The sequence below is a fragment of the Pan troglodytes genome, chromosome 1 (assembly GCF_028858775.2).
Source record: "Pan troglodytes isolate AG18354 chromosome 1, NHGRI_mPanTro3-v2.0_pri, whole genome shotgun sequence".
Lineage (NCBI taxonomy): Eukaryota > Metazoa > Chordata > Mammalia > Primates > Hominidae > Pan > Pan troglodytes.
The window spans coordinates 214493544-214510302 of NC_072398.2; the positions used below are offsets into that span (position 1 = coordinate 214493544).

The 16759-nt window shown below is 44.3% G+C and overlaps 1 protein-coding gene and 1 non-coding gene across 2 annotated transcripts; both read right to left on the reverse strand.

Annotated features, from left to right (window-relative positions):
- Nucleotides 1–3040: 3040 nt before the first annotated feature.
- Nucleotides 3041–3114, reverse strand: TRNAN-GUU (transfer RNA asparagine (anticodon GUU)). The gene has a single exon. It is a non-coding gene; the product is annotated as a tRNA-Asn (tRNA).
- Nucleotides 3115–3121: 7 nt separating this feature from the next.
- On the reverse strand, nt 3122–7573 carry LOC129138134 (uncharacterized). The gene is made up of 4 exons (XM_063808954.1): nt 7501–7573; nt 5670–5768; nt 3768–3872; nt 3122–3698 (listed from the first exon to the last, which is right to left on the reverse strand). The coding sequence occupies exons 1-4, from the start codon at nt 7571–7573 to the stop codon at nt 3184–3186; spliced, it is 792 nt and encodes a 263-aa protein (XP_063665024.1). The 3' UTR covers nt 3122–3183.
- Between the last annotated feature and the right edge of the window lie 9186 nt (nt 7574–16759).

Sequence of the window (16759 nt, forward strand, 5' to 3'; positions counted from 1 at the left end):
CCTTGTCAACTCTACATTGAAGCTTCTGCAAATAAACAAAGACCAACCAAATGAAAAAAAGCAAAAGCTATTTATTCTGAGCTTGCTATAGCAGGGAGTCAGTCACTGTTATTTGTGTTTTGGCAGAGACTTGAAGGCAGTCATAAAGGTGGGAAAGCTTTTTAAAAAGAAAGGCTTCAGGGGCCGGGCACGGTGGCTCACACATGTAATCTCAGCACTTCGGGAGGCCCAGGTGGGTGGTCACGAGGTCAGGAGATCAACACCATCCTGACTAACATGGTGAAACCCCATCTCTACTAAAAAATTTACAAACAATTAGCCAGGTGTGGTGGCAGGCACCTGTAGTCCCAGCTACTCTGGAGGCTGAGGCAGGAGAATGGCGTGAACCTGGGAGGCGAATCTTGCAGTGAGCCGAGATTACGCCACTGCACTCTAGCCTGGGTGACAGAGCGAGACTGTGTCTCAAACAAACAAACAAACAAACAAAGAAAAGCTTCAGGTATGCTTGGATTGGAGGCTGTCAGCATGGTGAAGCTGTTGATAGATGAAGAAAATCAAAGTATTTTACCCCAGAATATATTTCTTTGGCATATTTTAAGATGGCTGTCAGAGAGCCAGCAAACAGAAGGAACTCTGCAAAACTGTCATTTGTAGGGGAAATTTACACCTGCAGAGAATCTGCATTAATCCAGCTTTATCTTGTCAGGTTTGAGAAATAAAAATAAGCCCTAGGCCCTACAACCAACTGAATGGACTCCCTCTTGGCTGACAGGACCACAGAGAAACCTCGAAAGCGGTTTCTGGATGTGGCAGGCTAGGAGGTTGGACATGCCACCTCAAAACCCTCCCCTCACTAACTGCCATTATGATGCAGGAGAACAGCAGAGGGAATTGGAAGTTGGATAAAAGGCAGAGTGAGTGAAAGCAGAGAAAGAAGCAAGGTGATGGGGTGGGAGAGCAAGAAGCAAGATATAAGGCAGAAGTTGAGCAGCCAAAACAAAAAGTAAGATTTAAAAAAGCAAGCAAGGCTGGGCACGGTGGCTCATGCCTGTAATCCCAGCACTTTGGGAGGCCAAGGCAGGCAGATCACCTGAGGTCAGGAGTTTGAGACCAGCCTGGCCAACATGGCAAAACCCCATCTCTACTAAAAATACAAAAAATTAGCTGGGCGTGGTGGTGCACTCCTGTACTCCCAGCTACTTGGGAGGCTGAGACAGAAGCATCACTTGAACCCGGGAGGCGGAGTTTGCAGTGAGCCGAGATTGCACCACTACACTCCAGACTGGGCAACAGAGCGAGACTCTGTCTCAAAAAAAAAGAAAAAAAAAAAAGAAAAGCAAGCCAGGACCCCATGGCTGGCCAGATCCAAACCAGTAAAGGGGCAGTTCCTCAGAGATAGGCATGTGCATTAGAGAAAAAAAGTATCCTTAACATGACTCCATATGATAATCAGCTCATTAAAACTCATGCATATGGACTGCATATCATGCATGTACTTAAAATTATGGGATGGAGGCAATGTGCAAGCACACAAGGGCCAAAATAACTAAGCAACCCACCTATCAATCAAAAGGCAAACACTGGCTAACGATTAGGCATCCCTGTGAAGAGAAGAAAAAAAAACACACATAAAAAGACCCAAAGTACACCAAACTAATACTGATCTCACATCCCAGAGGTCAGTCCACTCTCCCCACTCTGAGACTGTTACTGTGCTTAATAAATTTTGCTTTGCTTTGCTGCTTTGTGTGTGTCATGTACAGTTCTTTGTTTGGGACACCAAGAGCCTGGAAGTGCATGGCACCATCTGGCAAGAATTAGGATTGTTTTTCCTAAGGGTTAACAATCCAAGCCTTTAGAGAGACTTGCTTCACTGCTGTTATCAACCAACAGCCTGATGCTTTCCCTCCCTTTTGTGGTTTTGACAAAACAAGCAAGCAGCATTCCCTCCTGATAAGAGACCACCGACCTAGGAATGATTCTGGCCAGACTACAGAGGATGTACAGTGAGGGTTTTCATGTCCATTGCCTCAGATTTTGACGTCAGAGGGCCACAAACTCCACTCTCAGATGATTGCTAACGCCACCATTTTATGAACATGAGCCCCATGGAGAGGCACGCAGCTCAACTGCACATCTGCACATTTTTCCTCTTATAAACATTCATATTGGAATATTATTTGGTACTGCTCCCGTGAAAGATACGTTTGCAGAATTGACTCAGATTAGAAGCATTATACAAGCACTATAATGTAGCAATGGCACATCCAGCTCTCTACACCATAGAAATGTCTGCAGGGTAAACGTTTCCACAATGACCAAAGATATCTGTACAGGACTGGTGACTGCAGCATTCTTTGTAATCCTAAAACTATGAAACTAACGTCATCTCAAAAACATTTTTTTTTTTTGAGATGAAGTCTCGCTCTGATGCTCAGGCTGGAGTGCAGCGGTGTGATCTCAGCTCACTGCAGCCTCCACCTCCCAAGTTCAAACGATTCTCCTGCCTCAGCCTCCGGAGTAGCTGGGATTACAGGTGCATGCCACCATGCCTGGCTAACAAAAACATTTTGAAAAGGGTTAAATAAATCATGCATAAACTGAGGAAAAATACTATTTTCAAAAATGATGGAGAGAATCACTTTCATGATGAATGATTCCACTGGTGACATTATTGATAGAGCAATCGGGAAACCCAGGCACATCCTGGAGGTAATACTGGACTCCTATTACTAACATATGAAAAAATGGAGACACGTAAATACTCGTTTAAGCGTATAACGGACTGAATTAGAATTTTATCACATCAGAAGTGGGTTCCTAGGTCTCTGTTTCAGGATTCCTTAGTGACACAGGTGTAAACCCGGCATTTCAGGAGATAGCCGGTTAAGAATCTGGTCGGGGAGGTGGGCGGCCCTTGACAGGGATCAGTCATAAATTAGTGGCTCATAAATTAGGGGCTTGAGACTTCGGGAAGATAAAATCTTCCCCATTTATCCAGTGGTTGACATTGCGTGAATGCTTCAAAACGTCCAATAAGCGTCCCTGGGTGGGCTCGAACCACCAACCTTTCCGTTAACAGCCGAACGCGCTAACCGATTGCGCCACAGAGAGAAGCGCTTCTAACTCTACTGGGCATATAGGAAGGGCGCATTCACTGAACGTCCTCCGTTCCGTCTATTCTCAGGGCCCACCGGGCAGGACCACCGAGCAAGGCCTTGGAAAACCAGAGAGATTAGAGCGGTGAGTCGCGCCGGTCACGTTGGACGCCTGCGCTTTAGGAGATTCCGGAGCCAGAAGAACAGCAGAATTGCCTTCGCTCGCCCTGCCCCTCGCCTGCTTCAGAAGCTTCCAGAAACTCCCTGGTGGGCGACCCAGCCCGAGCTGCCTGGGGCCCCAAGGGAAGCTGAACGCCCTGTGGGCTCCCGGGATGGTTCTTCCCGTTCTTTGCGCCGCCTTCACCCATTGAAGGAGCCTGTGCCCACCCTGCCCAGTCGCTTTCGGGGCCGCTGAGGAGCTTCTGCTGCCATCTTCGGATCCTGTGTTCCGCACGGGGGCTCCACCAGGGCAGGGATGGTGGTGAGGGTCGCTCGTGGGTCCCCTCGGGGGGAGCAGGGTCTGGTACTCACCAGGGCGCATGACTAGGACTTGTGGAATGAATTCATCGTCGCCTTTAGCTTTTAGTCCTTTGAAGAGCCCTGAGAGTGGAAATCAAGAGATTTTTTCCACGGGGAAGTTCTTTTTACAAAGCGTTGATTTCTCGGCACCCGGCAGGGAGGGCAACTGGCAGGGCCTCTGGGGCACCTTCTGCGCGGTGGAGCCGCGGGGGCTCAGCTGGGCGGTGGTCCGGCCGTGGGGTGGTAGGTCAAGAGCTGGGAAAGGAAAAAGCAAAAGCTGGGAAAGAAGCCGGGGAGCGGTGGACCAGACATCCAGACCTCCTGAAAGGCTCATGAAGGGGCACAGGCGGGATCTTCTGGAAGTGAGAATTGTTTTTGTTTGTTTGTTTATTGTAGTAGAATGGGGAAATGGAGAGAGAACCTGAAAGAGCCCCAAACTCGAGGACCTATTGCTCCCCAAGAATAACATCTTCCAGAAGAACTAGACAGAAAACTAGGCGTCTGGGAACTCTGAAATCCTTGGAGGAGTAGCATCATCATGACCCTCTGTGTTCCTTTTGGCAAAGGACTTGCTCCCATTGTTTGCTTGTTCAATTGTCTGTCTGTTAAATAAATAAAACCCTTTTCCTATATCTTTAAAATTACGTTGGTTTTATTATTTTATGATTACAAGTAATGCTGCAGTCATCATTCTTGTACACTCTCATTGGCCACTGGTGTATTTCTGTAGGGTGGAGGCCTGGAGAGTAGTTGTTCCAGCATAGTGTTTACATAGCTTTTATTTCATTCCGTTTTCTTTCCTTTGTTGCTTTATTAGCTATAACCGTTTTCTTATTTCAGAGGCTGCTTTAGGGTTTCCGGGATACATCTTTAATTTATCATAGTCTGCTTTCTAGTGTCATTATGCCTCCCTTTCTGGCCTTTATCCTAATGTTATGTATTTTTACTTTATGCACTATAACCTTTGTGATTCATTATTATTACTTTTATTTATTACGTCAAATATTTTTTGAAAGATTTAAAGTATAAGAAAACGTGTAGTACATGCTTTCGAAATGCCATTTCCAATATTCGTTTCTTTGTGTAGGACCACATTTTTATCTGGTATCCTTTCGCTTCTGCCTGGAGGACTCAAGATTTCTTGTAGCGTGGGTTGGTGAATTGTTTTAGCTTCCGTATGTTTTTCAATGTCCTTATTTCACTCACAGTTTTGAAATTTTATTTTTGCATAGAATTCTAGGTTAACTTTTTTTCTCTAGGTACTTTAAAAATGTTGCCATTTATGAAGCATTGTCATTTAAAATATCATCTTTCTTTCCTATGTTTGTAAATAGGGCGTAAAGCCGGTTTCTTGTGCTGGTTATACAATTTTCAGAATGTGTATTTAAATTTAAAATATTAAATTGTACTGAAACACTAAAAATATTAATCATGAATGTCCTAGATTCATCTTAAGTTCCAACAGTGCACTTAAAATGTGCCCAACCTGAGGGTCAAACCTACCTGCTGATGTGGAATTTGTGTTTGTGAGACATTCTCAACAGCATTTGCTTTCCCCAGCCTAGTGATTTTCCTCACATCTGAATGTCTTCATTGCAAAAGGAAACGTTTTTCCTTGCAAAAATACTTTAAAATATTCTTACTTCAAGTAGGTGTACTAAAAACAAATTTCTCAGTTGCACCCCTGAAATCCATCGAAAGCCCGGGAGAGACAATCAAGTGCTTCAGGACCAAGAGCTAAACAGGGGAGGACAAAGCGGGGCTTCTTCACTAGGAGTCAAGCCAAAGTCAACTGATTTGGTCTCCAATGGAGAACGGAACTCGGTTCACCAGCAACGTGAGGACGCGGCCCAGAGGAGACGGAGTTTCTCTTCATGGTGCCTTCAGATAGGAAATCTAGGATTTTCTTTCTTTCCCTTTGATCTACTTCCAACTCTCCCTTTCTGTTTCTTCAAGACCTTTTTCGGATCCCTGGGTGCGAAGGACCTAAGGGGCCAGTGCCCTTCCCTACCGGTCCCTCCTTGACTGGGTGTCTTCGGAGCCCAAGCTCACCCAGAACATTACTGCCCGCTGCAGACACTGAGAGGACCAAGGAGGGCGGTGGGTGCAGTGGGAACCACAGAGTCACCGTGCACCTGCGCCCATGGGCTCCTAGCAAATTGAATAAATGCCCCCTGAAGCTTCTCTGCAGGTCAGAGGGAAGGGGAGGGTGGCTGCCGACCCGGCGGGAGAAGCTTCAAGAAGCGTCGGGACGACCTGGCCCTGCCCCTGGGCCTTGAAGACAGGCCTGGCCAGGCTGATTTTGATGGGTAGGCCCAAAGAAAAGGTTCGAGGGCGGCCCAAACCCCGACCCCGAGATTAAGGCTCTTAAGTGTCTGACGGTTTTGAGAATCGTCAGTAGAATCGATCCTGCCTGTATCAGGAGACTCCTTTGCCAAAATTCAGAGACCAAGAAAGAGAAAGATTGGGCAGATCAAAATCTGTAATTAACCAAACAGGAAACATAAGTTTTCTGACAAATTGAATATGTGCTGTGAGAAAAAGACTAGCCTCAAGGAGAACTTGGTTTTTTGGCTTGAGTGTAGGGAAGAATGGAGTTGCCACCAACAATGGTGCATTGAAACGGCAGGTGCATCAGGCTGTAGATGTGAAGGAATTAAAAATATTTGACCCCAAACTACATTTCTTTGACATATTTTGAGATGTCTGTTCAGAAAGCCAGCTGCAGAAGTAGCCCTGCAAAGTTGTCTTTTGTTGGGGAGATTTGCATCTGTAGGGAATCTGCATTGATACAGCCAAGTCTTTCCTTGTCCAGATCTAGGAAAGATGAACTGAGAGTCTGACACCTGTAAAGGTCTGAAAGAAACTTTTAGGGTTTATTCTCTCTGAGAGCTGCTACCTGTAAGGTTTCATTTACATATTAAGACCACCTTTGCTAGCCGAGCCTCATTTTCTCTCCCTGCCATCACTTATCTTGTCCACAATAAATGGATATACCTCTGACTCTGATTGCACCTGGTTTTGGCCATGCTTTGAGCCCTCATTCATTCTGTTACCTCAAGATGGTATATAAGCTTCTGCATCCCATTGTGGGTAGGGGAGGGTAATCACTCTGTGACTCTCCCCATGCACATGTTAGTACATTTTATGCCTTTTCTCCAATTAATCTGCCTTTTGTGACTTGATTTTTGAGTGAACCTTCAGAGAGTTAAGAGGGAGGGTTTCCATTGGCCCCTACAGTTTTGGAGCTGTAAGCAGGATAGGAAAGCTCTGCTCTTCTGGAAGCTGCAGTGAAGAACCCAGGATCTGATCAGCTGTCATAAGGGTAAGAATTTTTTTTACCAGCCAGGCTCCTGGCCTCCTTCTCTGTGAGGAATCTCATCAAGTGGATGGTAAAAATCACTGTTTGTTTCTTTTCCCTCTCCAAAATCTTGCTTAATTGGAGAAAAGGATTTGTGTGACTAGTCTTGGGTGTAGTGACTCTGGTGTGCTTTTTGGTACTTTGTGGTACCAATTCCTACTGTTTAATCCCTTTCTTCCCAGAAATTGTCTGTTCCTTTGTCTTTGTCTCTATGTGTTATTCTGTCATAAAAGGGGGTACTGGTTGAGGTTCCTTCTCATCTTATTTTATGTCCTTGAGAGCTTGACTTGTGACCAAGTGGGAGCGCTTTCTCTTGGTTTCCACTATCTGGAAAGAGGCGGTAACTTTCAGATCATACTAGGTGGCCTCTGAAAATGGCTGGGAACCCCAGCACACTTTTTGTTCTGACCATGTCAAGCTCTTGGGGTTTGTCTTAAGAAGTCCCATCCATTTGAGGCTTTTGTCATCTCAATTCTTGTTGCCTGGTTAGTTCTAGGAAAGCTCAATCCCAAGAGGGCCTACCTGGTATCATGGATTCACAGGTCTGTGACTGGAAGTCCCCATAAATTTGTGAGTTGCTGGAGGCAAACATCATCCTTACCCATCTGTGGTCTACTCCTTGCATTGAACTTTTTTCTTGTAGGGGAATCTTTGGGATTGCCTCTTCTTTGCCCTTCCCAGAAGGTTAACCTGGAAAATGACATCCTGGGTTTTCCAGAAAGGGGCTATTTGGTTGAATTGCTATTGCAATAATTACACCATTGGAAATTCTAATTGCCAATGGCCTGAAGATGGATCCCTTAAATTAGACACCTGAATTAAAAAAAAAAGATTTTAGAGATCTCTTATTTTAACAGTTCATAGGAAGATCAAATTAAAACAAACACACATAGTAGTGTCATGGCTACCCTTAAAAATTCTCTTGACAATATTATGTGTGTTGTGTAGGGAAAAAAATTCTCTTGACTAAATTAAAGAGCAAAATTTGACCCAAAACAAAGTTAAAATTCTTCATAAGCTCAAACTGCCTGCTCTGGATCCCTTCCAGGATGCACAATAAAGTCTGCTCTACCTTGCAGTTCAGTGCCTAAAGTTCTGTGTTTTGCTGCCATAGCCTGGGTTCAATTTCCAGTCAGGAAACCAGTTTATTTTGGCTTGATATTTGTGTGACTTTTGACTTTTTGGAATGCCCATTTATTGATCCTTTTCCCCTTCACGGGCAGCTTTTGTTTGTTTGTTTATTAATACAGAGTCTCACTCTATCACCCAGGCTGGAGTGCAGTGGCGAGATCTTGGCTTACTGCAACCTCCGCCTCCCAGGTTCAAGTGATTCTCCCACCTTGGTCTCTCAAGTAGCTGGGATTACAGTCACCCACCACCACGCCTGGTTAATTTTTGTATTTTTAATAGAGACAGGGTTTTGCCATGTTGGCCAGGCTGGTCTTGAGTTCCTGACCTCAAGTGATCTGCCTGTCTCAGCCACCCAAAGTGTTGGGATTATAGGTATGAGCCATCCCTCCTGGTTGTTGGCAGCTTTTGATTTCCTGTCCTTCCTGCTTCCAAAGTTTCTGATGAGAAATCTGTTGATAATCTTATTAAAGATTTCTTGCATGTGACCAGTTGCTTTTCTCTTACCAATTTAAAGATTCTCTGTCTTTGACTTTTGAAAGTTTGATTATAATGTGTTTTGGTGTAGGTCTCTTTAAGTTTATCTTACTTGGAGTTTGTTATGCTACTGTGGTTGTATTCATGTCTTTCATGAAATCTGGGAAGCTTTCAGCCATGATTTCTTCAAATATTCTCTCTTGCCCTTCTCTCCCTCTTCTTTAGAAATTCCACAATGCAAGGCTGGGAGCGGTAGCTCATGCCTGTAATCCCAGCATTTTGGGAGGCCGAGGCGGGAGGATCACCTGAGGTCAGGAGTTTGAGACCAGCCTGACCAACATGGAGAAATGCCGTCTCTACTAAAAATACAAAATTAGCCAGGCATGGTGGTGCATGCCTGCAATCCCAGCTACTCGGGAGGCTGAGGTGGGAGAATTGCTTGAAACCAGGAGGCAGAGGTTGCGGTGAGCTGAGATAGCGCCATTGCATTCCAGTCTGGGCAGCAAAAATGAAACTCCTTCCCCCCTCCCACCCCCCAAAACAACAACAACAAAAAAGAAATTCCACAATGTACATGGTGGTCCACTTGATGGTCACTTAGGCTCTGTTCACTTTTCTTCAATGTTATTTTATTTCTGTTCCTCAACCTGGATGATTTCCATTGCCTTATCTTCAGGTTCGCTGATTGTTTCTTCTGCCTGCTCAGCTTTCTTCAAATTTGACTTTGAATCCATCTAGTTAATTTTTTACCAAAGCAGCAACTATTTTGGAAAAGCCTCCTTCATATTGCAGCCATTGGACATGATAATACATGGGATGTGCTGCCATTTGTTGAGAACCATGTGAAAATTAAGCTTCTGCCCCATCACACTAAAGTTCCAGCCCTGAGTCCCCACGGTTTTCTCCCTAGGCTAAGATAGAAAGGAAGAACATGAAATGTGCAGAAAGCATTCTCTTAAGCAAACATGTATAACTTGCCTAAATTGTAATTATTTCCTGGAACAGGATGCACCTCTAACCTCTACAGGCAGATCATAGATTCCATTGTCCAGCTGTATAATGAATTCTTCTTCTCAGAGAAGAATACCAGAGATTCTCCCTGGCTTGCCTGAATCAAATTTCCAGAAGTAAGCGGTGAAAGGCTACAATATGAAGTCTCTCTCAGACGAGTTCCTTCTCTTGTCACACCCCACAGTAGAAACAAAAGAGGACGGGGAGGCCAGAGCTGCTCAAAGCCTTATAACCCACAATTCTCATAGTTATTCTCAACTTAGAGAGGGCTGCTTTCTAGATGCTCCCCCTCCAGGCCTGCAGACTGCCAGGCTCCAGGAATAAGTAGCTCTGAGAAGTCTACTATTTAGCTACGAGCCACACTCCACTATTGCAAATTGGAGAAAGGAAGGACAAACTTAAAAGGTGAAAAGATTTAAGAGAACAACATGGTGAAACCCCATCTCTACTAAAAATACAAAAATTAGCCGGGCGTGATGGCATGCCCCTATAGGCCCAGCTACTCAGGAGGCCGAGGCAGGAGAGTCATTTGAACCCAGGAGGCGGAGGTTGCAGTGAGCCAAGATTGTGCCACTGCACACTAGCCTGGGTGACAGAGCAAGACTCCATCTCCAAAAAAAGAAAAAAGAAAGAAAGAAAGAAAGATTTAAGAGAACAATTATTTTAATTGAATACATTTTGTCAAGATTAACTCAACTTTCCCCTAGAGTACTGAAAGAATAAGCAATCATAATTTAGATTCTAAGTTACTGGTCTTTGAGAAAGTGTGAAAACCAAAAAGGTGCCACAAGCCAAAAAAGGAGCAAAAGTCCTAATTTTCAAACTGATGAAAATAAAGTACTAAAAATGGAAATCATCATAGTTCATCTTGGTCCTCGGCAAAATACAAATGTATCGATTCAAATTATAATATCTTAGCTAACCTATTGTGCATAGCTCTTACCGCTGAGGAGAAAAACCAAACCCAAACAAAAGTGTGTTCAAGTTGGCAAAAATGTTTACAAACCTGCAAAATCTCTTCAGCCTATCCCTTAAACTCCAGACTTGGTATTTATTAAGTTCTGCTGTGTACAATACCCACCTTAATATCCATTCTTGCACAAGTTCTGTTAGGTATAAGCCAAGATGACATGAGATTGTTTTTTTTTTTTACCCTCTCATGCCTATGTTTGCTTTTGCTTCCAAAGACCCTTCTGAGTAAGGACTATCCTCAGACTACTGGAGTCATTTAGTCACAAGCTTGCCTGAGGCTCAGAGCTGGCAATACCTGGGAGTTTATGTCAATCCCACAGCACCCAGCAACCCTGCCTGCAAAATATTGACCCATGATTGACACGTGCAGGTGTATGAAAGCCCAGCTCCTTGACTTGAGGGGCACCTTTGTGGTGAATTAGGTTTGGGAAAAGGGAATCCAGAGGCCAACTTTGTAAAAATGCAGATAGATAAATAGAAAGAAATCTTTGCCTTGGAAGTCCAGTTGAGAAAGAGAGTGATTTACTTGAGACTCTGAAAACAGAGACTAAAATCTTTACTTTCTCATGGGAAAGAAGCCTATGGTGAAAGAGAAACAAAGAGAAAGGTAGGAAATAGGGTGGGTCTACTCAGTATCTTTAAAACACTCTGTCATATTATAAAGCCTGGTGAGGTTTTAACTGACACAAGTGCCTGGACTCTACACATAGAGATTCTGATTTAAATGCTTCCAGGTGGGTGGAAGCCACTAGTAGTCTTAAAAAGCTCCCAAGTAATTTTACCATGTGGCTACAGATGAAAAGGACAATCTATCTACTAGAATCTCAAGTAACCAGTATTGAAGTGCCCCAAATGTGCAGCTACCTCATAGAAAAGGCTTAACAGCACCCATTGATGGAATTTGCCTTCCTCTCTCCGTGGTCTTGTCTGCATAGCGTGGAAATAGAGAAGAGATAAAGAGGTAGATGGAGAGATTGGACCTGTAATTTGCCTATGTAGAGTAGTTTCTCAAACTTTTCTGACCACAAGATGCAGTGAGAAATATACAATTCTTTGTGATCAGTTTTTTTTTTTCTTTTTTTGAGATGGAGTCTTGCTCTGTTGCCCAGGTTGGAGTGCATTGGTGTGACCTTGGCTCACTGCAAGCTCCGCCCTCCCGGGTTTACACCATTCTCCTGCCTTAGCGTCCTGAGTAGCTGGGACTACAGGAACCCACCACCATGCCCAGCTATTTTTTTTTTTTTTTTTTGTATTTTTAGTAGAGACGGGGTTTCACCGTGTTAGCCAGGATGGTCTCAATCTCCTGACCGCGTGATCCACCTGCCTCGGCCTCCCAAAGTGCTGGGATTACAGGCATGAGCCACCGCGCCTGTCCTGTGATCAGTTTTTAAAAAATCTTTTACTATGTGTAATCCACCCTACCTAGAATTTAAATAAAGCCTGTAGTAATAAGCAGTCCACTATATTGATTTCACAACCCCTAAGTGGTTCAGAATTGCAATTAGAAAATTTTTACTTTTGGCCGGGTGTGGTGGCTAGAGCCTGTAATCCCAGCACTTTGGGAGGATCACTTGAGGTTGGGAGTTTGAGACCAGCCTGACCAACATGGAGGAACCCTGTCTCTACCAAAAAAAAAAAAAAAAAATTATCTGGGCGTGGTGGTGCATGCCTGCAATCACACCTACTCGGGAGGCTGAGGCAGGAGAATTGCTTGAACCCCAGGGGGTGGAGGTTGTGGTGAGCTGAGGTTGCAGGTTGCACAATTGCACTCCAGCCTGGGAAACAAGAGTGAAACTGTCTAAACAAAAAAAAAAAAAAAAGAAAAGAAATGAATTTTTACTTTTGCTCAGCCTTTTTATCAAGCAAAATCCCAAAAGAACATTTACTATAAACATCTTTCTGTGAATCCTTATTTCTGTCCCAGCCACCATGACCCAATAATCTCTAGAGCCTGTTAGTGTTCTCCAGATTGAAGCCTTCGCTCTAACTGCTCCTAAACTCTGTGATGTAGTGGAAAAGGTTTGAGGCCTTAATTCCCATCCCAGGTTTTTCACCTACAGATCATATGGCCTTAGCCTCTTGACACCATTGTCTCCTTACGGCCAAAGATGGAACTGTACTTGGGTGGTATCTGAGCACCCTGTTGGCTTTGACATTCTAGGGCTCTTCCCTTGGCACCATTCTCTTATTTAAAAGGAATAGGATGTGGACTTAGGAGGGTTATTTCTCTGCAAACTATCCTCTCTTTCTTACGACAAGCTATTCCTGAATGTGCATATTTGAGGCTAAGCAAATCCCTTCCTGGGAGGTTGAAAGACCCTTATTTCTCTCCAGAGGAGTATTATGGAGAGTCAATTGATGCTGAGGAGGTGGTAGAGACCTAGCGAACTCATCTGCAGTGGCTTTGAGCAAGGCTCTTAGAATCATAAGGTGGGTGGGGTCCTGTGTCCTACACCACAGGCCAGCTAGTTCATTTCAGGAGACTTTTTTTTCAATCTATTATTACTATCTTCTTCTAGACTGTAGTTCACTACTGGAGATTATCCACTTAGTTGCACTCAGTTTGCACCTGGCCTGTATCACCACTCAGCTCTCACTCCAGCCTCAGGTATCAGCAAGACCTCACCAAAGATTATTGTTTAATCGTATGTGTGTGTGTTTTTGTTTGTTTCGGGTAACAACTAATGTTGGAACTATGAAAAGCTCTTCTCTACTTTTAACAAAGCTTAGTCACAAACAGTTCCCCAGTTGATGAGAAAAACTAAAACAACAGAACAATTGAAAGTCTGAATCTGCAAGTTCATCTCTGAGAACCGAATTTTACAGCCACTCCAGATTTGTACTCCAAATGGATAGTTTGATTGTAGAAATCACATCCCTTCAGCCTGCAAATGTGATAACGGCCCAAGAGACAGTGATGCCTAGATTCACAGATAATCCCCTTTCCCCATCCTATATATAAGTGGAGTCAACAGCAGCTGGAGGAAAATGGCAAGAACTTGGAATCAAGATTAGGTTAGAATAACACTGCTGTAGACAGTTTATCAGCTCTTCAGCATATGTCCATTTTCCTTGAAGGATGAGCCTTTAGAAACCTCTGACAATAAAGTTTATTTTACACCCATTCCATTGCCTATGATTTTTTCATACAAATCACAATTATTAAACTTTCTTGCTCCAGCTAAAAGCAGGAAAATCAGAATGTGTTCGCTAAATATATACCACAGAATGATAACAACCAGCCTGAATGCATCACTTAATTCCAAAATTAAATGTTAGCCCTCAGGGGTGCAACTACATGTATCTCCAACTCTGGAAGCCACAGGCAACATATTCCTGTTTCCTTGCAGGGAAACAGATCTATAAGCAGGGCGGCAGTCTCACACATGTACATTCCTGGGAAACCCAAGGAAACAATGATAGTGACGCAGGGCAGGCAAGCCCCCAAACTGAAAGAGTTTTGCTAATGTCGCCATTGGCTTTCTATGTGATTTGAAGACTGGGATCTCCATGAGGAGTGAAGATAGGTAATGCCTAAGGCTGAGGCATGACCTCACTGGGTCACCTTAGCTGTGAAGTGAGGTCAGTTGTCACCTTGCAAACCTTCTGGTAATCCAAATCTTGGAATGATTTCTTTAAGAATTTAGACACTTCCAGTACTTTTCCTGTCCTTGTGGGGAAAGCTTCTATCCACCTGGTGAAAGTGTCTATAAATACTAGCAAATCTTGTAGTTCCCTGTAAGGTGGCATCTGGGTTAAGTCTGTCTGCCAGTCTTCACCATGGTATGTTCCTTGGTGTTGTACAGGTTTAAGCAGGGATCGGGGTATGGGGTGGCTTCCTGAGTGGTAACCCTTTTTATAGTTTGGAACAGTCCCTTCCCCAAGAATATTTAGGAAACTAATTTGAATGGAAAATCCCATCCGAAATGTGAGGAATCATGAAAATGTTTAATTATTTCCCATCTGTCAGCCTCAGGAATAGAGTTTGTTCTTTTCTACCAACCATCCAGAGGGTCTCCCTGGAAGCCTTTTACTCAGTCCCTTTAATTTCCTTAGGGGTATAGTATGGTGTCACTGACACGGATGGAGTACCTGGTAGTAGTGCAGCAGCTTGAAATACCAGGGTTTCCTTAGCTGTGGCCTTAGCTGCTCTTTCCACCAGGGAATTTCCTCTAATAATAAAAGTGTCTCCCTTCTGGTGTCCCCTGCAGTGAGTAATTGTTATTTCTTTGGGAGTTGGACAGCATCGAAAAGTTCCAAGATCTGAGTAAAGTTGTATGGGGCATCCCTTGGCTTTTGATAGTCCCCTTTCCTTCCCTATGGCTGCATGAGCATGGAGCACCAGGAACCCACATTTAGAGTCAGTCAACACATTGACTCTTGAGGGTTTTGGTTTTCTTCTTCTTTTTTTGAAACGGAGTCTTGCTGTGTCGCCCAGGCTGGAGTGCAGTGGCATGATCTCAGCTCACTGCAATCTCAGCTCACTGCAAACTCGGGGATTCTCATGTCCCAGCCTCCCAAGTAGCTGGGATTACAGGTGCCCCCCACCACACCCGGCTAATTTTTGTATTTTTAGTAGAGACGGGGTTTCGCCATGTTGGCTAGGCCGGTCTCAAACTCCCAACCTCAGGTGATCCACCCACCTTGGCCTCCCAAAGTGCTGGGATTACAGGGGTGAGCCACCGTGCCCAGCTTAAGTCTTTTCATGGTTGGAAGGCCCTAATTAGAGCAGCTAATTCTGCTTTTTGAGCAGAAGTCTGAGAAGGTAAACCCTTGGCCTCAATGATTTCTTGTTGGCTAAGCTTCCTTTCTTACTCCCTCATGAATATAGCTATTTCCATCTCTAAACCACTCAACATTTGGGTTAGACAAGAGCTTGTCTTCAAGGTTGGGCCTTCTAGAGTAGAGCTCTTCCGTGGTTTCCACACAGGAGTCAATGAATTGGGGATCTGTTTCTTGAGACGTGAGGTGCAGCAACAGAGTAGCAGGGTTTAAAAATCAGCATACTTTCAGGGTAACATCTGGGGTGTCAAGCAGAAGGGTCTGATATTTAAGTAACTGGCCCCCTGTTAGCCATTGGTGTACTTTTGCCTCTAGGACCCTCTGTACTGTACTTCATGGGGTGGCAGGGGGTGGGGGTGGGGTGGTATGGCATCTAATTGTTGTCCCAAGGTAAACTTAGTGGTTTCTTCTAACAATAGAGTGATGGTAGCCACAGATCTCAAGCTTCCTGGTCACCCAGCTGCCACCTGGTCTAGCTGTTTAGAGAAATAAGCCACTGGTCCAAAGTAATTCCTCAGTCTTTGAGTTAGAAAATCCAAAGCTGTCCCTTGTTATTCATCCACATAGAGGGTGAAAAGCTTTTCTAAGTTCGAGAGTCCTGAGGCAAGGGATGTCCCTGGCTTTTCTTTTAAGGCTAAGAATGCCTTTTGACAGGTTCCAAGCTCCGACTCCTGGGTTCACACCATTCTCCTACCTCAGCCTCCTGAGTAGCTGGGACTACAGGCGCCCACCACCACAGCCAGCTAATTTTTTGTATTCTTAGTAGAGATGGGGTTTCACTGTGTTAGCCAGGATGGTCTGGATCTCCTGACCTCCTGATCCACCCGCCTCGTCCTCCCAAATTGCTGGGATTACAGACGTGAGCCACCGCACCCGGCCAACAATTTTTTTTTTTCTTTAATGAACAGAGCATCAGTGAATGATAGTGCAAGTTTAAGACCCCTAATAGACAAGTTAAAGGAGTCCTCCAGGCAGAAGGAAACTGACACCAGATGAAAATCTGGATGAAAAAAAAAAAGACACTAGAAATGACATCTACAAAGGCAAATATATAATTTTAACATCTGACTGTTTAGCTGGGCACGATGGCTCACGCCTGGAATCCCGGCACTTTGGGAGGCCGAGGAAGGCGGATCACTTGAGGTCAGGAGTTCGAGACCAGCCTGGCCAATATGGTGAACCTTCCTCTCTACGAAAAATTCAAAAATTAGTCAGATGTGGTGGCCCAAGCCTGTAATCTCTGCTACTCAGGAGTCTGAGTCAGAAGAATGACTCGAATCCGGAAAGCAGAGGTTGCGGTAAGCCAAGACTGTGCCACTGCACTCCAGCCTGTCCGATAGAGTAAGACTCGTCTTAAAAACACCACCACCAACAACAAAAAAAACAAAAACAAACAAACAAAAACACATCT